Source organism: Eumetopias jubatus, unplaced genomic scaffold, assembly GCF_037043125.1.
Source record: "Eumetopias jubatus isolate StellerSeaLion01/CBP00866 unplaced genomic scaffold, mEumJub1_p1.0 scaffold_1, whole genome shotgun sequence".
Lineage (NCBI taxonomy): Eukaryota > Metazoa > Chordata > Mammalia > Carnivora > Otariidae > Eumetopias > Eumetopias jubatus.
Window position 1 is genome coordinate 197,076,152 of NW_028274807.1, and position 26,723 is coordinate 197,102,874.

Sequence of the window (26,723 nt, forward strand, 5' to 3'; positions counted from 1 at the left end):
GGCCGGGACAAAGGCGCGCCACGGCCCGGAAACTCCTCGCTCCCTCTTTCCCGCCCCTGCTGCTGGCCGAGCACTCGTCGCGGGCAGCTTCAAAGCTGTCAACGTTTCACTTAGTCCCCGTACGAGTGACAGGTCCGGAAAGTCTTTCATTTCTTCCGCAGGTCAGGGCCTCCTTTTTTTGTTGTTTCTTGACGGTTCGGACGCAAACTCAACTAGTGAAAAAAATTTTTTTAATTTTTTTTTTTTTACATTCTCTAGATGACTGTGTTCAGACCGAATGTTTTTATCAATGGGACTTGTATTTATAGTAAAGGCTAGATTTTTAAGTATCTCATGTTCCTGCAGCACCACGAAAAAAAAATCGAGGTTTTAAAACTCTACGTTTCCTGGTTTTTAATAATTTTCCACCTCTTAAGATTTTTTACTGAAAGAAATGTAGTTTTGTTGTGATAGAGCAGGTATTGGTGATTTAAATAAGATTGGCAAAATGTAGAAGAAATACTGAAAACCAAATGGCAAATACACAGTATAGCAGATATAGAAATTATTACTGTGGTTATAGAACATATGTTGGAATAAAACATTCTTATTAACTTATATTCCAAAAAACTAGGGCTCCTCAAAAGTGGTTTTGAAGTGATGTTTCTCCATTAAGAGTAGTATGATTTTGCTTTAATATTTGTTAACAGATGTCGGTATTTTAAGATTCAAAGGAAGTTAGGAAAGTATCTTTTGAAGAACTATTTCCAACTTAAAACAGTAACAAATGTGTGGATAAATTGAAGGGCCTTGATCGCTTTCTTTGGCTTTGGGTGTACCTCAAATATTAATATTCTATCCAAAACCCCAAGATTAGTAAATTGTGGTATATATATATATGATAGGCTATTATCAAGCCATCAAACATCATGTGGAAGAATGTTGACTTGGAATAATCCTGAGTTAAAATACAAGGTGCAAAATAATACATGTTTTAACACTTTTGTTTAAAAAAATAGGCAACTAAGGCATAGAATAAATACAAAAAGCTGTGAATGCCAATGTTAAGGGTGTTTTTTTCCCTAGGAAGAAAGATTATGGTTTTTTTCTCCTTCAAATCCTGTTTTCCAAGATTCTTGTTCTAACCATGTATTATACAGTATTGAGTATCATGAGAAATAGAGTACGAAAAGTTTATAAACTGTCAACATATACCATGTGGGTATAATGAGTCAGTATTTTCCCAGTTGCACATTTTAAAAGTTATTCGTTAGTGTCCACTGTAATTTATTGGTTATCAGACTTTTGGACATGTGACTGTAATCAGTGCCATTTTAAAAACCTGTATTTTATTAGCTCCAGAATCGATTTTCTCTTCATGGCAAAAGAATTGCTAAAGGGATGCTCACAGTCCTTTTAAACCACACAGACTTTTTTTAACGTCCCACTTATGTGTACTTTTAATGTGTTTATTAAAAAGTTGATCACTCATACTATACCAGAACTATTCTATAAGCTAGAGCTACAAAAATGAATAAAGTGCTATTCCTGTTCCCAGGGAGCATTTAATCCTAGAGTCGAAACTTCCTTGTCCTGTTTTGAAGGTTCAAAGTGATTTCATGAACATTTCACAGTCCCAATAATCTAAGGCAGATATACACACCTGACTGTTCTCATTTTAGAAGTGAAGAAACAGCTCTGAGAGGTTGTGACTCAAGCAACATCAAACATAATTCAAAGTGGAAGACTTGGGACTCACATTCTGGTCGTCTGAGCTCAAGCCCTGTTGCTTTTCCCACCTGTCTGGCCACATTGCCTTTATTGCCAAACTTCCAAAATACATTTAAAAACGTGTCCTTTGGATAAGAAAATAATTGAAAATTACCCTTAAGTTACATCTTTTTCTTGTTTTAGCAGAGAAAGTTAATGATTTAAGGAGTTTTGGTTATTGTGTGGTCTAAACTGGTATATACACACCAACGATTTACAGTTTGTCATTTGCTTTTCAGTGGATTATTTCTAAAGGTAATTTTGATCGCCTGCCAAAATGATCGAAGGCTTTGTTTTTAATTTTTTAAAATTTGTGTGTGGTGTCTTTCCAATGCTGATAGGACTTTTGGAAAGAAATGTCTTTCTCTGAATTTTTTTTTTGGGGGGGAGGAGTTTTCCAGACTCTGTTCACATGAGCCATTCTTGGTTTGTTCCAGCTTGCCAACACTTGGTGTCACATGTGAGCCTTCCACATGTGTTCACTCTCCATTCCAGCTCTGTGATTGAACTCTGCTCTTATTGACTAGGGGGCATTTGGGCAGGCATGCTTCATTCCTGGAATTGACAGTCATTCCATGTGAGTAAAGGGGAATCCCAGTGAGCCATCTTTAAGCATATGAAAAGCATTTGGTTTTAAAATGGAAAGAAATGTCAGGTACTGTTAGTGCCTGAGCCTTTGCAGCAGTTTGGCACAAGAGAACTGATACGGCTATTTTCTCCAGTTCTCTTATCTTTCTTTAGCAGTTCTACTTGAATGTTTTCTATCTATTCGTACTCATTTTTACTTTTTCTGACCTTTCTTTTTTATTTCCCCTTTCTCTGCCTTGTTCTTCTCTTTCAGTTTTGAATATATTAACACTGAATCAGCACTTCTAAAGCCCTGCCTTCTCCCACTGGCTTCACTTGGCCTTCAGACATAATGAGGAGACTGGCTTTTCGAGGCGCTGGTTGTGCTCTGGTAAAGCTGGTAAATTACTGATCATCTACACCTTTTCTCTTTTCTGTCCTTCCTTGCCTCTTCCCTTCCACTTTTTTTTTATTTTGTTAATCCTTCCCATAAAGATTCCCTTGTCATGTTCATCAAATTCACTTGTGTCCTTGTCATAGCTTGTTTACTGAGGTTTGGTCCTTAGTTTCTTCCTCTTAATGAATTGAGTGAGGCCAGTTTATCAGCCTTTCAATGAAACAAAAAAAAATCAGCAACACTTGGCTGTCCTTGGCCTAAGCCCTTTGAACCTGTTAGCCATTTGTAGCCAATTGCAAACTAATATACTGTATAACAAACCAAAGCCTAGAGGAAGGAATATCATGGTAGGCTGTTTTTAAATACCATGTGGACCATAGTTCAGAGGAAGAGATAGGAGATTCCTTGTTTCTTAGTTGGTTACCAGAATGTTCTGTTTGTTGGTTTGTTTTGCTCCTTTCTGTTCCCTGGAGATCCCCAATTTTTCTCTCTATACCTACTGGCAACCCGTTCTTTCAGCTGCTGGCGTCTTAGTTTACTGACGTTGAATGTTGATGAGTGAAACTGGGATCAGTTTTTTCTTTCAGCTTTGGAGAGAGACCTGTGAAGTCACAGTATACTATTTGATACTGTTGTTAAATTGTAAAAGCATTATAGGACCTTCTCAGGTATATACCCTTTCCCTCTAGCTGTAGCAGATCATTTCAATGGTTGCATTTTTTGTGTTACAGTCAAATGTGTATATTTGTAAATTTGTGTTAATATTAGCTACTAGACAGCCTACCTGACAGCAAATATTTATGTGTTTCTGAAAGGCCAACTAGTATCTGAAGGTTCCCCTTTGAGATACTATTCCAAGTCACCTGCTGAAACTTAAAGCTATGATTTCAAAATTCATGGGGATAGAATACCTCGTATAACTGAAAAGGAGGTCAGTCTGATTGACAGAAAAGTTTCAAAATAGTTTTACTACTTTGACATAGGTATGGTAAGTCACATTAAGTGTTTTCCAGGGATATGTTTTGTGGCCTTCTTTAATGAATGGAGAAAATTCATTTTCAGTGTGTTAATTTTAGAGTTCATCTAAAATGCTAGAAGGTTAATTGTCCTCTGTCCCCTACACTTTGGCACTACTCATTTGCCTCAGGCACTGATTTCTATTTTTTTCCACATCATGGCCCACCTGGAAAATGATCAGAATTGTTAGACATACTGGGGAAAACAGATGAAGCTGCTGATGCCAGAGGTGACTGCCTTGGGGCTTCTGTCCCTGAGGCCTGCCTCGCTGCCTCAGGGGCTGAGGGATCAATACCTCCACAATGGTGTACCCCTACATGTAGGTTTTCAAAGTCCATTAAGGAGTAAATTTGGGACCAGACGTGATTGAGTCATTCAAACTTGGTGACATATAAATGGGTAAATTTTTGTTGAATTTGCCCTATCCGAGTTGAAAGTGTAGCATTCTGGTAAGTGAAGGGGCTGAAGCAACAAGGTCCAGAAGTTCCACTGAAAAAACTGACAGTTAAGTTTCTTTACAATGGTTAAAAGATCCTCCTAAGTGAACCAGAATCTGGGTAGCAAGTGCCTAGCTGAGGGCTTGGTGGCAGTGTCTAAACTTAAGTATAAGAACATGGCTGATTATTTCTTATAGAAGAAGTTGGATTCCATGGGTTCCAAGAGAAGAAGAGCTACCTCGCCATCCAGTAGCGTCAGTGGGGACTTTGATGACGGGCACCATTCTGTATCTACACCTGGCCCAAGCAGGAAAAGGAGGAGACTTTCCAATCTTCCAACTGTAGATCCTGTGAGTAACTTGCATCACACGGTTTCTGCCTGCTTTTCCTACTCTTCCTTTAATGATAAGCAGTTAAGATACACTTCTTTTTCCTCTGGCTTAATATTCTTAATCTTTCTTTTATGGAAAGCATGTATTTAACCAACAGTCTTAACAGTTATAATTTAAGAAATAATGGTGGGTGGAGGGTGGGTGAAATAGGTGAAGGGGATTAAGAGGTACAAACTTCCAGTTATAAAATAAATAAGTCACAGAGATGAAAAGTACAGCATAAGGATTATAGTCAACAATGTTGTAATAACATTATATGGTGACAGATAGGGATTACACCTACTGTGGTGGGCATTGAACAATGTATAGAATTGTTGAAATCACTACGTTGTACATCTGAAACTTATATATTGTATGTCAGTTATACTTTCATAATACTTTTTTTTTTTTATTTCATTTATTTATTTTAGAGAGAGCGGGGAATCGGGGGAGGGAGAGGGAAAAGCAGGCTCCACACTGAGCACGCAGGTTCTGACTTGGGGCTCAATCCCACAACCATGGATCATGAATTGAGCCAAAACCAAGAGTCAGACACCCAACCAACTGAGCCACCCAGGTGTCTCTGAGTAATACATTTTAAAAATAAAATAAGTATTTAAGAACTCTCAAAAAAAGTAATTACTCTGAATACGTTTAGAATAAGAAATTTGCATAAAGCTATTTCTGTTTTGATGAAAAGGTGTTTTTATAAAAGTGTAATCTGCCAAAGCACTTAATTCTAATTAAAAATAACCAAATGGGAGGGCGCCTGGGTGGCTCAGTTGGTTAAGCGACTGCCTTCGGCTCAGGTCATGATCCTGGAGTCCCGGGATCGAGTCCCGCATCGGGCTCCCTGCTCAGCAGGGAGTCTGCTTCTACCTCTGACCCTCTTCCCTCTCGTGCTCTCTCTCTCTCATCCTCTCTCTCTCAAAATAAATAAATAAAATCTTAAAAAAAAAAAAAAAATAACCAAATGGGAAAAAAAAAACAAAACCAAATGGGCTTATGAATTCTACAGATCAGAGAGTGGCAGACAGTGTAATAGAAATATGCACAAAATTTTTTTTCTAGTTTTATTGAGATGTAATTGACATATAAAACTATATAAGTTTGAGGTGTACCCTATAATGATTTGACCTATATATATTATGAAACGAAGCCACGATTAGTTTAATATCCATCATTTCCTATAGATGACCAAAAAAAACGTTGTTTTCCTTATAATGATAACTTTTAGGATCTACTCTTTTTTTTTTTTTTTTTTTGAGAGAGAATGAGAGAGAGCACGAGAGGGAAGAGGGTCAGAGGGAGAAGCAGACTCCCTGCTGAGCAGGGAGCCCCATGTGGGACTTGATCTGGGGACTCCAGGATCATGACCTGAGCCGAAGGCAGTCGCTTAACCAACTGAGCCACCCAGGCGCCCTTTAGGATCTACTCTTAGGACCACTTTAAAATATACAGTAGCAGTGTTAAGTATAGTTATGTTGTATGTTACATCCCCAGCACTTATTTATAATAACTGGAAGTTTGTACCTTTTGACCAAAAAAAAAAAAAAGAAAAGAAAATATTAGTATGTTGCATTATATATCCATTCAAATAACTGTACTTGTCATGTGCCAAGCACTCGCTGTTCTGATGGTTGGGATATAGCCATGTGTAAGACAAGCCAATTTTTCACATGGAGCTTGGATTCTAGTGTGGCAGAAGGAGAATGTAAACAGATGAACAAATAGGTAATAAAGTACCCTCAGCTAATGATAAATGCTAAGAAAAAAAGTTTGGGTGATTTGGCTGCTTGCGCCCAAACCTTGAGGGATTTCTCTGTGATGGGAAGGCACTGGCCCTACAGAGTACTGGAAAAGGGTGTTCCAGGCAGAGGGATCCGATGCAGAGGAGCTAGGTCGGGAATGCGTTTGTTGTGTTGTGATTATAGAAAGATGGTCAAGGGGAGAAGGAGACTGGCAAAGTCTGCCCAACCACAGTATATAATTACCCTACATACTCCATGGTCAATGTTAGGGGTTTAGATTTTATTCTCTCAGTAATAAGCTCCTCTTTTGAATGATTTTAACCAAGAGAGTGATATGAACTGATTTAGCTTAAGAGAAAAGAACAATCACGAGTAGCATAAATCTGATGAAAGATACCAAGATGTTTAATCGGTTAAATTTTTTTTTTTTTTTTTACCCAGTGTGGGGCTTGAACTCATGACCCTGAGATCGAGAGTTGGATGGTCTTCTGACTGAGCCAGCCAGGTGCCCCTCAGCAGTTAAAATTATTATTATTATTTTTTAAGATTTTATTTATTTATTTGACAGAGAGAGACACAGCAAGAGAGGGAACACAAGCAGGGGGAGTGGGAGAGGGAGAAGCAGGCCCTCCGCTGAGCAGGGAGCCCGATGTGGGGCTCGATCCCAGGACCCTAGGATCATGACCTGAGCCAAAGGCCAGACGCTTAACAGCTGAGCCACCTAGGCGCCCCTAAAATTATTTAAAAAAATTTTTTTTTTATTTTTATTATTTATTTGAGAGAGAGAGAATGAGAGAGAGAGAGAGCACGAGAGGGAAGAGGGTCAGAGGGAGAAGCAGACTCCCTGCCGAGCAGGGAGCCCGATGTGGGACTCGATCCCGGGACTCCAGGATCATGACCTGAGCCGAAGGCAGTCGCTTAACCAACTGAGCCACCCAGGCGCCCCTAAAATTATTTTAAATAAGGAAATATTGTCAAGTATATTTCAGACTTGGGGGAACTTGCGGATTTGTCCATTTTCTTCTCTACTTTTTATGAGTATGTTTTTATTAAGGATAACATTATACCTACACTGGCCTTCTATTCACGTTTCTGGTGATTTTTTTCGCCTTTTCCTATGTATAGATTGCTGTATGCCATGAATTGTACAATACCATTCGAGACTATAAGGATGAGCAAGGCAGGCTCCTCTGTGAGCTCTTCATTAGGGCACCGAAACGAAGGTGAGTTGGAAGGTGAGTGGGAGGGATTTGGTCCTGAGTCCACATGTACAGCATTTGGTAATAGAGTTTTCCTCTGGAAGGAATGGCTTAAAGGATACTGGGGTCCAGATTTTAGTTTTAATTGTCAAGATGTAGTGAAGCATATTTTAAAAAGTTTTTTTTTATTGTAAAGTGTAGCATAAAATTTATACATTTTATATTAAGTATACAGTTCATTAAGGGTTTATTCATATTGTTATACAACAGATTTCCAAAACTTTTTCATATTGCAAAATTGAAATTCTGTACCCATTACAAAACTCCTTATTCCTTTCCTCCTGCCCCCAGGCCCTGGCAGCCACCATTACACTTTCTGTTTCTCTAAATTTGACTATGTTCCGGGTCTTATATAAGTGGAATCATACAGTGTCTTTTGTGACGGTTTTTTTTCACTTAGCATAATGGTTTCAGTGGTCATCCATGTTGTAGCATATGACAGGATTTCCTTCCTTTTTAAGGCTGAATAATATTCCATCATATGGATATACCATTTTTTGTTTATTTATTCATCCATTGATAAACACTTGAATTGCTTTTACCTCTTGGCTTTTGTGAGTAATGCTGCAGTGAACGTGGGTGCGTAAATACCTCTGATGCTGCTTTCAGTTCTTTTGGATATATACCCAGAAGTGGCATTGCTGGATCTTTTTTTTTTTTTTTAAAGATTTTATTTGTTTATTTGTCAGAGAGGGAGAGAGAACAAGCAGGAGGAGTGGCAGGGAGAGGGAGAAGCAGGCTCCCTGCTGAGCAGGGAGCCCAATGCAGTACTCCATCCCAGGACCCTGAGATCATGACCTGAGCTGAAGGCAGATGCTTGACTGACTGAGCCACCCAGGTGTCCCGGCATTGCTGGATCTTATAGTAATTCTGTTTTTAATTTTTTGAGTAATAACCATACTGTTTTCATATCACTATGCCATTTTACAGTCCCACCAACAGTGTACAGGGTTTCCAATTTCTCCATATCCTTGCCACACTTGTAGTTTTGTAGTAAGTTTTTTTTTTTTTAAAGATTTTATTTATTCATTTGAGAGAGAGAGAGAGAGAGAGCACACAAGCAGGGGGAGAGGCAGAGGGAGAAGCAGGCTCTCCGCTGAGCCAGCCAGGAGCCCAATGTGGGTCTTGATCCCAGGACCCGGAGATCATGACCTGAGCTGAAGGCAAGAAGCCCAACCGTCTGAGCCACCCAGGTGCCCCTGTAGTAAGTTTTGAAATCAGAAAGTATGAGTCCTTGTGATGGTTAATTTTATATGTCAACTGGGCTAAGGGGATGGCTAGATATCTGTGTCTATAAGGATGTCTCTGGAAGAGATTAGTATCTGAATAGGAGACTGAGTAAAGAAGATGACCTTAACCAGTGAGTTGGGTATCATCCAATCCCCTGAGGCCTTGAGTAGAACAGAAGTGGGAAGGAAGGATGAATTAGTGCTCTGAGAGCTGAGACATCCATCTGTTCCTGCCTTCTGATCTCAGAACTCCTAGTTCTTGGGCCTTCAAACTCATACTGAACTATACCACTGGCTTTTCTGGTTCTTTGGCAGATGACAGATCCTGGACTTCTTGGCTTCCATAATCACATGAGCCAATTCCTGTAATCTTATCTATGCGTCTGTGTGTGTGTATATATGTATATGTGTGGGTATATATCTCTTTCCTATTGGTTAAGTTTCTCTGAGGAACTCTAGTACGGTCTTCCAACTTTGTTCTTTTTCAGGATTGGTTGGCTATTTGGGGTTCTTTGAAATTCCATACGAATTTCAGGGTAGATTTTTCTGTTTCTGCAAAAAATGCTATTGGGATTTTGATAGGTATTGCATTGAATCTGTAGATAGCTTTGGAAGTATTGGTGTTTTAAAAATATGTAAGTTTTCTAATCCATGAACATGGGCTAACTTCCCATTTATTTGTGTCTTTAACTTCTTACAAAAGTGTGTAGTTTGTAGTGTACAAGTTTTTCACCTTTTTGTTTAGATTTATTTGTAAGTTTAATTCTTTCTGATGCTATTGTAAATTGAATTGTTTTCTTTTTGGTTTATTCACTGTTAGTGTATTGAAATGCAACTGATTTTTGCATGTGTTAATTCTGTATACTGCAACTTTGCTGAATTCACTTACTCTACCATTTTTTTTCATCTTTAGAGTTTTCTGCATATGAGATCATGTCATCTGTGAACAAAGACAATTTTACTTATTCCTTTTCAATTAGGAGGCCTTTTCTTTTTGTTGCCTAATTGTTCTGGCTATGACGTATGTTGAAAAGAAGTGGTAAGAGCAAGCATCCTTGTTTTGTTTCTGAACTTAGAGGAAAAGCTTTCGGTCTTTCACCATTTTGAGTATGATGGTAGCTGTGGGCTTTTCACATATGGTCTTTATTATGTTGAGGTACTTTCCATCTATACCTAATTTCTTGACAGTTTTATCATGAAAGTGTATTGAATTTTGTCAGATTCTTTTTTTGCAACAGTTGAGATGGTCACTCAGTTATTTTCCTTCATTCGTTAGTGTGATGTATTACTTTGTCAATTTTCATAGGTTGAATCATCCTTGAATTCCAGGAATAAATCCCTCTTGTTTATGGTGTATAATCCTTTTAATATGCTGCTGAATTCATATTGCTAGTATTTTGTTGAGGATTTTTATATCATCGATCATAAGGGATGTTGGTCTGTAGTTTTTTTTGTAGTGTCTTTGCTGGCTTTGGTATCAGGCAGGGTATTGGTGGCTTCACAGAATGAATAAGTTTTTCCTCCAGTTTTTCAGGAAAAGTTTGAGAAGGATTAATGTTAGCTCTTTGTTTGGTAGAATTCACCAGTGAAGCTATTATTAGATCTAGGACTTTTCTTTGCTGGGAGATTTTCTTTTTTAATTAAAATTTTACATTCCAGTATTGTTAACATACAGTGTTAAATTAGTTTTAGGTGTACAATGTAGCAATTCAACAGTTCTGTACATGACTCTGTGCTCATCACAATAAGTATACTCTTTAGTCCCTGTCACCTTTTTCATCCATCCCCTTACCCATCTCCACTCTGGTAACCATCAGTTCTTTCTTTATAGTTAAGAGTCTCTTTCTTGGTTTGTCTCTCTCTTTTTTTCCCCTTGCTCATTTGCTGTTTTTTAAATTCCACATATGAGTGAAATCATACAGTATTTGTCTTTCTATAGCTTATTTCACTTAGCATTATACTCTCTGGCTTCATCCACGTTGTTGCAAATGGCAAGATTTTCTTCTTTTTAGGGATGAGTAATACTCCATTGCATATGGTATATATATACCACATCTTCTTTATCCATTCATACATTGATGGATACTTGGGCTGCTTCCATAACTGGCTATTGTAAATAATGCTGCAATAAACTTGGGAGTGTATGTATCCGTTTGATTTTTTTTGTATTTTTTTGAGTAAATACCCAGTAGTTTTGCTGGAAGATTTTTGATTACTGGTTTAGTCTCCATACTAGTTATAGGTCTATTTGGGTTTTCTCTTTCTTCATACTCAGTTTTGGTAGGTTGTATGTTTCTAGGAATTTATCCATTTCTTCAAGGTTATCCACTTAATTGGCATATAGCTGTTCATAGTATTTTTTTATAATCCTTTTTATTTCTGTGGCATTGGTTCTAATGTTCCATCTTTCATTTCTGGTTTTGAGTCTTTTTTTTTTTTTTTTTTTTTTTTAGTTCATCCAGACAAGGGGTTTGTCAATTATGTTGATCTTTTCAAAAAACCAACTCTTAGCTTTATTGATTTTTTTTTCTGTTTTCTGTTTTGTTTTTTTTAATCTCTGCTTTGTGTATTATTCCTCCTGCTTGTTTGGGGTTTATTATGTTGTTCAGTTCCTTAAGAATGAAGCATATTTTTAAAAATTACTTACAGTCTTTAAGATAACAGTGAACTTGTAGCTATCATCGTTAAAAGGAATCAATTTTTGAAATATACAGAGGCCACAATCATTATTTTCATTTTGCTTTTTTTCTTTGTCCCCGTACTTTTGGGTTTGACTTCTGTTGTCCAATGGAGCAAAACAAATTACTGGCCCAATATGCACATTGCACACACCTCCCTGTAGAGGCTGTGTTCTCCCTGACTAGATCTTCTTTACTCTCTTGCTATCAAAATAACATCAATGTTCCCATCTGACTCTGGCCGTTGAAGTTATTCTGAAAACATACATAAGTGTGGTAGACAGAATAACGGCCCCCAAATATGTCCATGTTTCAACCCCTAGAATCTATGAATATGTTGGGTTACATGCCAGAGAAAAATTAAATTTCTTACTTAACTAACTTTGACTTGGAGAGATTATCCTGGATTATCCAGATGGGCTCAGTGTAATCACAAGGATCCTTAAATAGGGAGGAGGGAGGCAGAAGAGTCAGAGTCAGAGAGGGACTTGAAGATGCTACACTATCCTGAATTTGAAGATGGGAGGAAGGGGGCTACGAGCAAATGAATGCAGGCACCCTCTAGAAACTGGAAAAGGTGAGGAAATGGCTTCTTCCCTAAAACCTCCAGAAGGGATACCAACACCTTGCTTTTTAGCCCAGCGAGACTTGTGTAAGATAATAAATTTGTGTTGTTTTAAGCCATTTGGGACTTGTGTAAGATAATAAATTTGTGTTGTTTTAAGCCATTAAGTCTGTGGCTGTTTGTTACGGCAGCTTTAGGAAACCAAGACAGTGAGTTAAAGATTTAGATTAATTTGTGATTGTTGATGCCACAATGGGTAATGAACAACCTGAAGGTTGAGCTGAAGTCAGACTTTCCACCTCACAGAGCAGAGCCATTAAGAATGCAGTGTCAGCATCCTGAATTAAAGGATGTAAATTAGTCATGGCCAGAAAAGAAGGGCTCTCTTTAAAATGAGCTATCTCCAGATTTCAGTTGGTTTATCATAACAGTCTTTTAAAAGTTGTCATTTAATTAGCGTATGATAATAAAATATTTATTGTTTACCACATGCTAGACACAGTGTCAAGCACTTCCTTATATTGTTTAAACTTGAGAAGCATTATTGTGGTTATAGATGAAAACTTGCACAAGTTCTCAGAACTACTAAAGGATAACCAGGGTACAGACTCAAATCTTTCTGATTCTAGAGCCTGTGCTCTTAACTGGTATGCTTAGAGAGGAGCAGCATCACACTGGAGTACACAAACCTTTCATAGAAAAGGACTGCCCTCTGCTGCCTGCTTCCCACCAGCAGGCTAGTCCTGAGGGGTGGAGGATACAGGCCTTGGGGTGCTAGAACACTGTCTTATAGCCTCCAAGTTGTGGTACCCTATGAGCACTGATTGCCTTCCCCCAGTGCTGAGCCTGAGGGCTTCTCTACCCCTCTGTGGAATGTATATGTTTTCTTAAGAGTTTGTGGGAAGCTCTAATGCTCAGAGCTACACAATTGTGAATCTCTTTTTGAGACTTTGTTTTGATTAGTATATTAAGCTACTTGTGCTAAGACATCCAAATTAACAATGGTTGAAACAAAAATTATTTTTTCTCATATAAAAATTCTGTTCTATAAAGTCCTCAGGGCCTAGGTACTCTCTCTTTCCTCTGCTGTCCTTGGGGTATCACTCCTGTCTGCATGGTCTGAGATGGCTCACCCCCATAGCTGTCTTCCAGCCCACAGGATAAAAAGAAGGCATGTTAAGGATGTGACCTGGATATGGTACACTTCAGCTCTTGTATTGGCCAGAACTTAGCTGCAGCAAGGCTGGAGAAGATGCTCTTTAGTAGTCACACAGCAGCTCAGAATGCTGCCATCCTGGGGATAAGGGAAAATGAGTTTGGGGGTAGCCAGCAGGCTCCACATATCAGGCCCACTGTTTCTCACTTTTCTGGTTAGAAGTGTCAGTTGTGGTTTGGCTGTTCTGCGGCCATATCATGGCAGGGCGCCCTCAGCTGCTGTTGAAAGAGAAAAGCTGTTATGCAAGAACGTGCACCACATAGTCCTGTTTGTATACATATGTGTGAAAGTCTGAAAGAATACTAATAGTGCTTTTATCTCAGGATGAGTAGGGACAGCTTTTATTATCTTACACTTTTCTGCATGTTGATTTAAGTGGGAGAAATTAGTAGAACTCTTTCACTTTGAAAAGGGGAGGCCCTTGTTTTGACCTAATCACATAGAGTAGAATGTTGAGATCCTGATCTCCCTTTTGTCTGTGTGGTGAGTCTGAAAATGTTTGTGAGGATCCCTCTCACAGAGCTTCTGGGAGAGAGTGTTCTTCCTAGGCACACGTCCTCATTGGGTTCTCAATTGTCTACAGATAATCCCCCAAGCCTGAGAGGCTGCTGAGGTCCAGCCTCAGCAAGGAGCAGTGGACTGTGGCCCACCAGGCCCCGGTGGAGAGAGCCATTGTGGATATCAGGTTAACAGAGCCCTAACACTCACCCTGGGAAAGTCCCTTGGCACCACTGACAGCATCGACATTAGGCCTGGATGGTCCTTTGTTATTACTCACTAACACCTTTATGTTCCTGTACTTTCTCCAAATAGCAAAGTGATTACTTGTTTTATCTCCTCATACTTAATTTCATAATTCACTAAAATCATAAATAGTTGATAAGAGCTTTAAAAAACTCAGTTTATTTTTCCTCTTCTTTTCCCTTCCTGAAGAATTTAATCCAAAGCCATTAGTGAGACTGAGCAAACTTGGCATCTGCCGGGAAGACAGGTGGTGGGATGTTGGGGAGAGAGTTGTGGATAGTAGCAATATCACATCACAGAGTGTCAGAGCCTGGGCATGGTAAATGGGGTTTATGTTGAAGGACTTCCTGGCACAGCGTGTTGAGGCCTAATTAGGTGGAGGGAGGATGACGTCCATGTTGGGGGTTTAGTGGTGGCAGCGGCCTGTCGTGGGTGGGGTAAGGATGGCATCCACATGGGGTGTGGCCTAGCCCAGGGCAAGGGGTCATAGCCCTAGTGAGGGGAAGGGAAGCCTTATGGGGTGGAGGTAGACAGTAGCAAGAGGAGAATGGTTATATACAGGAGACCAATCATGTAAGTAAATACATTGTGAATAATAGGATTCAGGCTTCTCATTATCTGAGAAAGGGAGTACAAATAGAGAAAGGAAACTAGATTGAACCCTGTGGTATATGATTAGAATTGGAAATGTTTGTGTGAATTCATGGTTCCCAACATCTGTAGATAATAGAAATGTAGATATAAGTGAGTATATGTCTATCTCCATCTTTGTCCAGTGAGACAGCCTGGGAGCAGTAACACACCAGTATACCTGAACGCATCCACCACCTTGGACTTTGTTTTTATTTTATTTATTTATTTATTTATTTTTAAAGATTTTATTTGTTTATTTGTCAGAGAGAGAGACAGCACAAGCAGGGGGGGAGTGACAGGGAGAGGGAGAAGCAGGCTTCCCACTGAGCAGGAAGCCCGACGTGGGGCTCGATCCCAGGACCCTGGGATCATGACCTGAGCCAAAGGCAGATGCTTAACTGACTGAGCCACCCAGGTGCCCCTGGACTTCGTTTTTAAATACCATTTACCATTGCAAGGAACTAGAATTCTTTGGGGGAAATGGCTGATTTTAAGGGCAAGGAGGAACCTGTAACATCTTAGGCTGCCAGAAAGTAAGCAGATGTTCAAAGGGTGATGGGAACATGTCAAAAGTACATAGAGAATACAGACCATCTTGAAAGGACTCCTCCTGGCCCAACTTTGAGCAGCTTGAGCATCAGAATAATTAACATAATGGGTTTTAATGACTTCCAAATAGGAATCCAGGGATCCATATTGATATAAATAAATGACTGAATTGATTAGGAATGGACTTTTACATAGTCTGGAGGTACCACTCTGTAAAGTATAGGGAGAAAAACAATGACTTGCTCAGTTGAGAAGCTTGGCAGATACCACTATAATCAAGTGATCAAAATGAGCCTTGCCTAAGTACTGGGACAAGTTGAAATCATGTGCCTAACCTGATAGGATACAGTGTGACAAACGCAGCATCATTTCTGTCATAGTCCTGCTGAAGCATAGCCTGCATTTATTCATCAGGAAACAGAAAAACTCTGTTTTATAGGGACACCCTATAAAATAATTGGCTCATAAGTTATTCAAAAGTATCAAGATCCTGAAAGTTGAGGAAAGACTGAGGACCTGCTTCAGAATGAAAGAAACTAAAGAAGTATAACTAAATGCAACACGTGATTCTGGACTTGATCCTTTGGGTATAAAGGACAATTTTGGAATACTTATAGAATATGAGGACTAAATGGTGGTACTGTATCAGTCAGTTTCCTGATTCTAATGGTTGAGCTGTGGTCCTTGTTTATAGGAAATACTAAATTATTCAGGGGTGATTGGGGATGCCTGGGTGGCTCAGTCGGTTAAGCGGCTGCCTTTGGCCCGGGTCATGATCCCGGGGTCCTGGGATCGAGTCCCACATCAGGCTCCCTGCTTAGAAGGGAGCCTGCTTCTCCCTCTCTCTCCTGCTTGTGCTCTCTCTGTCAAATAAATAAAATCTTTAAAAAATAAAAATAAATAAATTATTCAGGGGTGATAGAACCTCATGTCAGCAGCTTACTTTCAAATGGTTCGGAAAATAATACTTTATATTATTCTTGCAATTTTTATGTCAGAATAAAAAGGTTTTAAAAATTAAATATATCTTCCATATATGGCTATAACATGTCAGCCAAGGTCCCAAGAGAGATTAAAGCCTTAATGACATGACATTTTTTGTATGTAATAATTTATTTCTTATACCTCTACAATGGAGTTAACTTGGGGCAGAACTGAGAGAAATGGTCACTGAAATAATTTTTCAGGAGGTTTACTTGTCTCATGAAATTCCATTTGAAAAAAGCCAGAGGTGATGATGGGCATTAAGGAGGGCAAGTAATGTAATGAGCACTGAGTGTTACCTACAACTGATGAATCACTGAGCTCTATCTACCTCTGAAACTAATAATACATTAAATGTTAATTAATTGAATTTAAATAATTAAAAAAAAAGCCAGAGGGAATCATAATAAACATCCATTAACCCAAAACCCAACTGAAGAAATTATCATTTAGGGGCGCCTGGGTGGCTCAGTTGTTAAGTGACTGCCTTCGGCTCAGGTCATGGTCCCAGGGTCCTGGGATCAAGCCCCACATCAGGCTCCTTGCTCAGCAGGAAGCCTGCTTCTCTCTCTCCCAGTCTCCTGCTTGTGTTCCCTCTCTCACTCGCTTGCTCTCTGTCAAATAAGTAAATAAAATCTTTAAAAAAATTATCATTTATAACCACATTTGAAGTTTCCTGTGTGACCCTCACTATCCCTCCCCTCCAAGAGATAATCACTATCCTGGATTTTTTATTTATCATACCTATGTGTTTGGGGTTTTTTGTTTTTGTTTTTTTTTTAAATAGTTTAGTCATGTTTGTTTATGTTTTACACCCTTTTATCTTTGGTAAGCTCCTTGTGCCAACGACCTCATCTTTCTCCTCTGTAAGTTTAGTAATTGATATTAGAGCAGTGTATATATATATATATTTAAAGATTTTATTTATTTGAGAGAGAGAGAGAATGAGAGATAGCACGAGAGGGAAGAGGGTCAGAGGAAGAAGCAGACTCCCTGCTGAGCAGGGAGCCTGATGCGGGACTCGATCCCATGACTCCAGGATCATGACCTGAGCCAAAGGCAGTCGCTTAACCAACTGAGCCACCCAGGCGCCCAAGAGCAGTATATATAATAGGCACTTGATTATACTTGGTAGAGAAAGTTCTGTGGTCGCTAAGTGAAGAGACAGTCCATTTTGTAAGTTTGTAAAGAGCTCTGAAACATGAATCTATTTTCAGCCACTATTGAACACCACAAAAGGTAAGATATTTTCATTTGCAGAAGATGCCAGTGACATTGTTTTAGTGCTGGTGCCGTAAATCTTAAATATTTAGCATATAAATGACCATCACAGATGTTAAGTTAGGTTTTTATGTTGCTAATATATACTTAGAAAAGGGCTTGCATATGCCCCTTGCTTTTGTTACTCTCTTTTAGTTCTAATAATGGGAGTAAGTCTAGTATGTTTTATCACTTGGAATGTTGGATATTACCACAAGTAGTTTTGAAATATAACTTTATATGGGCTTTGGACTAACATCTTTTTTAAAAAATATTATAACAGAAATCAACCAGACTATTACGAAGTGGTTTCTCAGCCCATTGATTTGATGAAAATCCAACAAAAGCTAAAAATGGAAGAGTATGATGATGTTAATCTGCTGACTGCCGACTTCCAGCTGCTTTTTAACAATGCAAAGGCCTATTACAAGGTAAGAAAGCATTACATTTGGAAGGTATCCAATTTGATAATAGTTTGGCTTTTTAATTTTTATCAGTTTAGTAGTGTAAGTAGTGCGGTTTGAGTTTGTTACCTTTTTTTTTTTGAAGATTTTATTTATTCATTTGAGACAGAGCAGGAGCAGGGAGAGAGGCAGAGGGAGAAGGAGAAACAGGCTCCCCACGGAGCCAGGAGCCCGATGTGGGGCTCGATCCCAGGACCCTGAGTTCATGATCCGAGCTGAAGGCAGATGCTTAACCATCTGAGCCACCCAGGCGCCCCTGAGTTTGTTTCTTTTAAGAAAAACTGAAGATTCGTATAGCATGTACCATTTTTGTTTCTTTTGTGTCTGTTAAGATCTTTTGTCCATTTTTCTCTCGAGTTGTTTGTCATTTTCATATTTATTTCTAGAAGTTTTTTTAATATATTCTAGATACTAATCCTCCTTGGTTATATTTGTTACAAGTATCTTCTCCCACTATGAGGCTGTTTTCATTCTTTATGGTGTCTTAATGAAACAGAAGAGTATTTTAACATAATCCAATTTCTTACTCTTTAACTTTGTGGTTTGTCATTTGTGTCTTGTTTTCAGAAATCCCTCTTATCCAGAGATTATAAAGACACTCCTATATTTTCTTCTAAAAGTTTAATAGTTTTGTCTTTCACATACAGGCCTTTACGGCAGCTCAGGTTGGTTTTTGTGTCTTCTGTGAGATAGGGTTCAATTTTGTTTCCTAAAAGGGATAAGTGGCACCTTGAAGTGGCCACATCCTCTTCACAGTCATGTGCACCAGCAGTGCTCACAGTGCTTCCATGTCCTCATGGTCCCTTTCCAGCCTTTAGTCTGTTCCTTTTGTTTTGCCCAGTTTAGCTATTACTCGGCTCTTTTATTCTTGCCTTAATTATTATGGCTTTATAATTCTTTATCAGGTAAGGAAAGCACTGGTTATTGATCATTCTTGGCCCTTTTCTTAATATGTTATGTTAAGTCAAGCATGAAAAAAATTGTTGGAGATTTTATTGGAATTGCATGGACTCTGTGGATCAGTCCTATTTTGGAGAATTAATGTAATTGTGATATTGATTATTCCAGTCTTTGAATTTGATGTGTCATCGTTTTTTTAAGGCTTCTTTAAGTTATTTTAGCAAAGCTTTAGATGTTTTTTTATTGAGTCTGCAAAATGCAAAGTGTTATTAGGTTTGTTCTTAATACTGTGTAATATGTGTGTATATATATATTTTTTCTTTGATTGAGAATAAGTTTTCTTTAATTGAGAATAAATTCGTCAATTATTTTTTTGGCGGATGCTAATTCTTTTTTTTTTTTATGTTCAGTTAGCCAGCATATAGTACATAATAAGTTTTTGATGTAGTGTTCAATGATTCATTGCAGTTGTGTATAACACCCAGTGCTCATCACCACACATGCCCTCCTTAACACCCATCACCTGGTTACCCCATTCCCCCAGCCCCTTCCCTTCTGTCACACAGTCTTTTAAAGTGTAGATTCAGGGGTGCCTGGGTGGCTCAGTTGGTAAAGCGTCCAACTCTTGACATCATCTCCAGTCTCGATGTCAGGGTTGTGAATTGAAGCCTGTGTTGGGCTCCACACGGGGCATGGAGCCTACTTTAAAAAAATAATAATAATAAAAAAGAAAGTATAGAATTCAGGGGTTTTTGGCATATTCACAAAGTTGTGCAACCATCACTAATATCTAATACCTAACTCCAGAATATTTTCATTACCCCAAAAATAAAACCATACCCATTAACAGGTGCTCTCCATTTCCCCTCCTCCCTGCCTCTGACAATCACTAATCTATTTTCTTGTGGATTTGTCGTTCAGCACATTGCATATAAATGGAATCAAATACTACATGGCCTTAGGTGACTGGCTTCTTTCACTGAGCAGGTCTTCGAGGTTCATCCATTTTGTAGCATGTATTAGTACTTCATTCCTTTCTATGATTGGATAATGTGCTATTATATGGCTGTACCACACTTTGTTTATCCATTTCCCAGTTGATGGGCATTTGGGTTGTTTCTAGTTTTAGCTATAAAGGTGCTATAAATTTTGTGACTATGACAAGGGTGCTATTCATTGGATACAAGATTCTGCGTGTGTCCATCAGACCTAGCTTGTTAATTATGTTGCTAAAATCATTTATATCCTTACTGAATTATCTGTACAAACTGTTTACCAACTGAGGTGTTTTAAAATCTCTCACTCAGATGATGGATTTGTCTGTTTCTTCTTAATAACTCTGTTGATCTTTTGCTTTATGTATTTTAAAACTGCAACTGGGAGCATACAAGTTTAAAATTGTTACATTGTCCTGGTAAATTGAATTTTTTTTTGCATTATGTAGTATCATTAGTAATGTCTTTTGTTTGAAGTCTGTTTTATCTGATATTAATATAGTTCTATCAGCTTTTATATTTGTGTTTATCTAGTTTATTTTTTCCCATTCTTTTCCTGCAACCCTTTCATGCTAACGCACCCCTTGCAAACAGCATATGCATGAATTTCTATTAATATACGGGTGATAATCTTTTTACCTGGAATTTCATCTCTTTACAGTTTTTTTTTTTTTTTCATCTCTTTACAGTTTTAGTAATAACATTATATTCGGATGTATTTCTGTCATCTACATTTCCACTTTATCTCATTTTGTAATCTTTTCTCTTGTTTTTCTTTTCTGCCTTCTTTTGGTTTCATTTTGTTATTCCCTCTTCTCTACAATTTGGGGGTTGTAAAATCTATTGATACCTCTTGGTTCTTATTCAAGAAGCTTTAATGTGCATAATTAACTTACTAAAGTCAAAAGTTAATCAGCATCTTAAACCTCCTTCTAAACAATACAGAGACCTTAGAATAATTCAACTCTGATCTGATGTTTTGTATTTTAGTTCTGTCATGGCAGATTTTTTTTTTTAATTTATTTTTGGGGTGCCTGGGTGGTACAGTCGGTTGAGCATCCGACTCTTGATTTTGGCTTGGATTGTGATCTCAGGATCCCTGGATCAAGCCCTGCAAGGGCTCTGTGCTCAGTGGGGAGTCTGCTTGAGGATTCCGTTTCCCTTTCTCCCTCTGCCCCTCCCCCTGCTTGCATTCTCTCTCTTAAATAAATGAATCTTTAAAAAAAAAAAGATTTTATTTTTAAGTAATCTTTGCACCCAGCATGGGACTGGAACTCACAACCCCAAGATGAAGAGTCATACACTCCACTGACTGAGCCAGCCAGGCACACCTGTTGTGGCAGATTTTTAATCCCATAAAATAATGTTACTGTTTTTTTTTTTATTTTTTTAATGTTACTGTTTTATAGATAGTATTTGTTTTTACTCACATTCTTTTTTTTTTTTTTAGTTTATTTATTTAAAGTAATCTTTACACACAGCATGGGGCTCAAACTCATGGCCCTGAGATCAAAAGTCGCATGTCGTTTTGACTGAGCCAGCCAGGTATCCCCATTCTTTTTTCTTTTATTGCCATCAAGAAGTCCTCTGTCAATATAATTTTAGTTCCTTTAAAGGTTAGCTCTGTTTTCTTTCTGGCTGTCTTTGGTGTCTTGTTGTCTCTTGTGTTCTATGGTTTCACGGTGATGTGTCTAGATATGAATATCTTTTTATTAGTATAGTTTGGGAATTATAGGGCTTTCTAAATCTTTGATGTTTTTCATCAGCTCTGAGAAGTTTGCAGCTGTTCTGTCTTTACATGCTGCCCCTGCCGTGCTCTCTCTCCTGCTAGAACTCTGGGTGTTCTATTAGAGCCCTCTCACATCTCTGTCTCTCCTAACCTTTCATATTCCCCTTTTTAGTGCCTGTGTTGCTTTTTAAGTAATTTCTTTAGTTCTTCCAGTTTTCTTTGAAATCTGCTCTTAAACCATGCTATTGAGTTCTTACATTTTAATATTTATATTTTTCTTGTTTTGGAAGTAGTTTCTTTTTCAGGGTTTCCTGCAATTTGCTTATATTTTTCAATCCCATTGTTTCTTTAAAAATGTTCAACGTACTTATTTTTCATTCTATGGCAGACAATTCCAATATCTGAAATACTTGCATGTCTGATTTTGCGGTTATTTCTGCTGGCTTTCTTGTGTGTTTCATGAATTTTAACCTTGAGCTCATATTTCTTGGAACTTGATCTCTAGAGATTGAGGCTTAGATTGAAGTTGGGTTCATTCATTTTAGTGTGTTGCTTATCCCAGGCACCTGGCCTATCTTTGTTAGGGCTAGCGTATGATGAAGAGTTCTCGGAGGAGATTCATCCCATGCCTCTCCTCCCTGCAGTGCTATGGTTTGAGATAAGCACAAGTTGAGCTGGGTGGAGGTTGAGGTGGGTAGTGTTGTTCCCGGGCATCACAGAAACTGAATTGTTTTGAATTCCCACTTACGTTGCAACGGTGGCCTTTGGGTCCCAGCTTCTGGTGGGCCCTGCCCTTTAGATCCTGTCCTGGCAGCCTCAGAGAGAGCCTTGAAAACTAAAGCGTAGGTTTATCTTGTCTTACTCGAGTGAATGTCAGCTTCAGTGTTCTGCATGCTCATCTGGGTTCCTGCTTTTACTCTTTTCTTGCTCTTTTGAGCATTGCTTTGTCCTTACTGGCAGCACCTGGATGCATTTTGAAAGTTTTGTTTTTATTTATTTATTTATTTTAACATTGCGTCCAGTATTGCTTTTACTGGAAAGTTTCAGTTAGAGGTTATCCCTGTTATACTTTAGGAAAAGAAATCTTTAAATAAAGTAGTAAATAGCTTAAAAATAGAAGTAATATTAGAACAATCATTAGCTTCTTTTTTTTTTAAAGATTTTTTTAATTTATTTATTTGAGAGGGAATGAGAGATAAGAGCACATGAGAGGGAAGAGGGTCAGAGGGAGAAGCAGACTCCCTGCCGAGCAGGGAGCCCGATGTGGGACTCGATCCCGGGACTCCAGGATCATGACCTGAGCCGAAGGCAGTCGCTTAACCAACTGAGCCACCCAAGCGCCCCAACAATCATTAGCTTCTATCCTTTACACTTACAGCCCTTAAACTGGGTCTTATCTTTTAAATTGCGTGTCTTCATGTATGAGTAATTAGTGTTAATTTTTTTAATTTAATTTTTTTTAAGATTTTATTTGTCAGAGAGAGAGCACAAGCAGGGGGAGTGGCAGGTAGAGGGAGAACCAGGCTCCCCGCTGAGCAAGGAGCCCGATGGGGGACTCAATCCCAGGACCTTAGGATCATGATCTGAGCCGAAGGCAGACGCTTAACTGACTGAGCCACCAGGTGTCCCTATTAGTGTTAATTTAACAAATCATTTATCTTTTGCCTCAAATCTTAATGTAATGAGATAGGGCATAAATAAATAAAGTAATATGATTTCAGAATGCCTTTAAAACATATGCTTAGTTCTTCAGAAGAGGAATTGAGGCCCATGTATCTTTTAGTCATAAAGATTTCTAAATTTGGGGTCCCCTGGGTGGCTCAGTTGTTAAGCATCTCCCCCTGCTTGTTTCCTCTCTCGCTGTGTCTCACTCTGTCAGATAAATAAAATCTTAAAAAAAAAAGAGATTTCTAAATTTGTAGTAGGGGGTTCAACATTAATGTTTTAGAATGTTTTAAAAGTCATTGATTTACAATAAAATACTAAAGTGAAATTTTTTTCTCTTGTCTTTGTTAATTTGTACAGCCAGATTCTCCTGAGTATAAAGCTGCTTGCAAACTGTGGGATTTGTACCTTCGAACAAGAAATGAGTTTGTTCAAAAAGGAGAAGCAGATGATGAAGATGATGATGAAGATGGGCAAGACAATCAAGGCACAGTGACCGAAGGAGTGAGTGTGTAGCTGGGATGAGTAAGATGGACCATTGGGAGGTGGACAGGGCCCTCCTGCCTGTGATTTCTTCTGTGCTGTTATGGGAAGCTGGGCTTCCTGTGGAGTTGTGTTGGTAACTAGGGGAGGGTAAGGGGGCATATGAACAGAGAGCCCCACTCCCAATTACAGGGGATCCTAGGACATCCTGGACAATGTTGCCATGAGTTGCTCTTACATTGATGCATATTTCCTTAGTTTTAAGGAGGACCTTCATATTATCAAGGACTATTCCAGTATTGCTGGATTGAGATATCTTATAAGAGTAGTCAGTGTTATGATTAAATGTTGGAGAGTCATTGGAATCACTTTAGGAATATTTTTTTGTAGATTATGCTGCTGCTGTTCCTAGAACATGCCAAATGAGCTCCTGCCTCTAGAATTTTGCAGTTGCTCTTCTTCTTAGGACGTGTTTCCTTTGGCTCTTCCTGTGACTGGCTCTTTTTCATGATTCTGATATCACTTAAAATAATGACAGCTAGGAGTGGACTTTCCTGACCACCTATCTAAATTGTTTGCCCTGTAACCCCTCCTTTCCCATCATCACATCACTGTTCTATGGTCCTCAGTTTTTTGTTACTATATGTGAAATAACTTGTTTGTTTACATGTTTATTTTCTTTATTCTTCCAAAGAGAATGATAGCTCCACAAAAAATACCACCTTATGCAGCTATTCCTGGGCATCTAAAACTGCCTGGTATGTAGGTACTGATAAATACTTGATGAATGAACACACATGTTAAAAAAGGAAAAAGGATAATAAAAGTAAGGACATCTCTCTTCTGTAGCTAAATAGTGAGATACCCAAAGCAGAGCATTCCTTTGCTTCCCTGGGTTAACCTAAATAGACCTTCTCCTGAAACTTCAACACAGAAAAAAGTGGTCGATGAATTTCTCAAAAATGTAAATATTTCGGGGCGCCTGGGTGGCTCAGTCGGTTAAGCATCTGACTCTTAGATTTGGCTCAGGTCGTGATAATGGAGCCCCGCATTGGGCTCTGTGCTCAGCGTGGAGTCTGCTTAAGATTTTCGCTCTCCCTCTGCCTCCCCGCCACTCACACACCCACGTGCTCTCACTTTCTCTCTTGCTCTTAAAAAAAAAAAAAGTAACTACTTCTTGGAGTCTCAAATGTAGTTCTTAGGTACCTTGTCAATTTCTTTCTAGCAGTTAAATGATTAGAATTAGGTAGAAGGCAATTAACCAGGGAGTCCCTAGAATTTTATTCTCTGGTATTAATATAGGGACAGCAGTTAACCCCATGCTTTCTTGAGCAGAACATTACCTACAGAGGGCTCAGTCTTCTTATAGGCCTCCAGGGTTCTAGTCAAAAATGAAACCGCCTGCATTTAGGACTTGCCTGTGTTTCTTTGGTAAGAAATTGGGAGGATCTTGCGCCTTCATATTTATACCTCCCAGGGCTGCTTCTTGGCCCTAAGTTCTTGTGAAGGGAGAGGGAATTTTCAAGCTTCTCGTTTTTAAATTCAGAATGATTTCCTTGGAGTTTTCCCAGTTGTGGAAATACGTTGTATGAATGCATTCACACACCGTGCTCTAGGTCATCTACAACACATGTTTCCAAGATAGCTGGTTGGGTTGGGAGGAGAGGAATCTTGGCTGCAGAATATACTCTCCTCTTTTTGAAGCTTACTCTGTGGTACTGTGTTTTAGCCAGGAAGTAAATGACTGAAGCATGGGTATTTTAGTCTGCTTTCATCAGTGTTTTGTTGGTTCTCTAAGCTTATGTGGTTGGGGACTCTCAGCTAATCACATGGTTTATCTGTTAAGTATTTGTTATGTGTCTGTTACTGCCAGGTACTGTGCTAGGCTAAGAGATGTTCATGCTTTCTGTGGAGTTAATGTTGGACCTTAAAATTGAGACTGTACCAAATAAAAAAGATCTGTTAGATGAGGACACAAATACCAGTGCTTTTATGATTCGAGTGAGAAATACCATTAACCTTTCTTTTCTTTTATATGTACAAAACATGGTTTGGACATGAAGTACATTTTCTAGAACTCTTTTAAGATTTATTTATTTTAGAGAGAGTGAACATGGCGGGGAGGGGCAGAGGGAGAGAATCTCAAGCAGACTCCCTGCTGAGCGTGGAGTCCAACACGGGTCTTGATCTCACAACCCCAAGATCATGACCAGAGTCAAAAGAGTTGGGTGTTTAAACAGTTGAGCCACCAGGTGCACCCATTTTCTATAACTCTTAACTCAAACATGCCAATGCTCACTGTAGAAACCAGCTTCAGACTCAGACCATTCCTGACCAAGTACTGTTTGGGGCATATACTTTCCCATGTTGAAATAGTGACTAAGGTAGGAGCAAGTCAGCCAGTCTGCAGGGCAGAAGTAATGTGCGTCATTTGATTTAATCTCCATTCATTTTTTTTTAATTTTTTATTGTTATGTTAATCACCATATATTACATCATTTGTTTTAGTGTAGTGTTCCATGATTCATTGTTTGTTCATAACACCCAGTGCTCCACGCAGAATGTGCCCTCTGTAATACCCATCACCAGGCTGACCCATCCCCCTACCCTCCTCCCCTCTAGAACCCTCAGTTTGTTTTTCAGAGTCCATCATCTCTCCTGGTTCGTCTCCCCCTCTGACTTACTCCCTTTCATTCTTCCTCTCCTGCTATCTTCTTCTTTTTCTTTTTTCTTAAAATATGTTGCGTTATTTGTTTCAGAAGTACAGATCTGTGATTCAACAGTCTTGCACAATTCACAGCGCTCACCGTAGCATATACCCTCCCCAGTGTCTATCACCCAGCCACCCCATCCCTCCCAACCCCGTCTCCATTCATTTTTGAGATAGCTTGAATTCTGTCGTTAGATCTGACGGAGTACCCCATGGGTAGAAGTATATATTTCCAGCTTTACATACATCCTTGTTCTACCAGAATATTAGGACTTCAGTAGATAGGAACAACGATGTAGAGAGAGTCAGGTATCATGGGACATGTTTTCTCTGTCTCAGTTGCTCAGACCCTAAAAAGGTTTGCATTTCCA

At 38.9% G+C, this 26,723-nt stretch overlaps 1 protein-coding gene across 3 annotated transcripts in view; it reads left to right on the top strand.

Annotated features, from left to right (window-relative positions):
- Window positions 1–26,723, top strand: part of PBRM1 (polybromo 1) — a 113,239-nt gene that overhangs the window by 376 nt on the left and 86,140 nt on the right. The window contains exons 1-5 of one of the 3 annotated variants that reach the window (XM_028124397.2): window positions 73–161; window positions 4,365–4,517; window positions 7,415–7,512; window positions 17,690–17,837; window positions 23,520–23,663. In XM_028124397.2, the coding sequence (XP_027980198.1) occupies window positions 4,380–4,517; window positions 7,415–7,512; window positions 17,690–17,837; window positions 23,520–23,663 (528 nt within the window). In that variant the 5' untranslated portion in view covers window positions 73–161; window positions 4,365–4,379. Of the gene's footprint in view, window positions 1–72; window positions 162–4,364; window positions 4,518–7,414; window positions 7,513–17,689; window positions 17,838–23,519; window positions 23,664–26,723 lie in introns of those variants that run through there. The other 2 variants (XM_028124395.2, XM_028124396.2) reach the window with 2 other exon arrangements.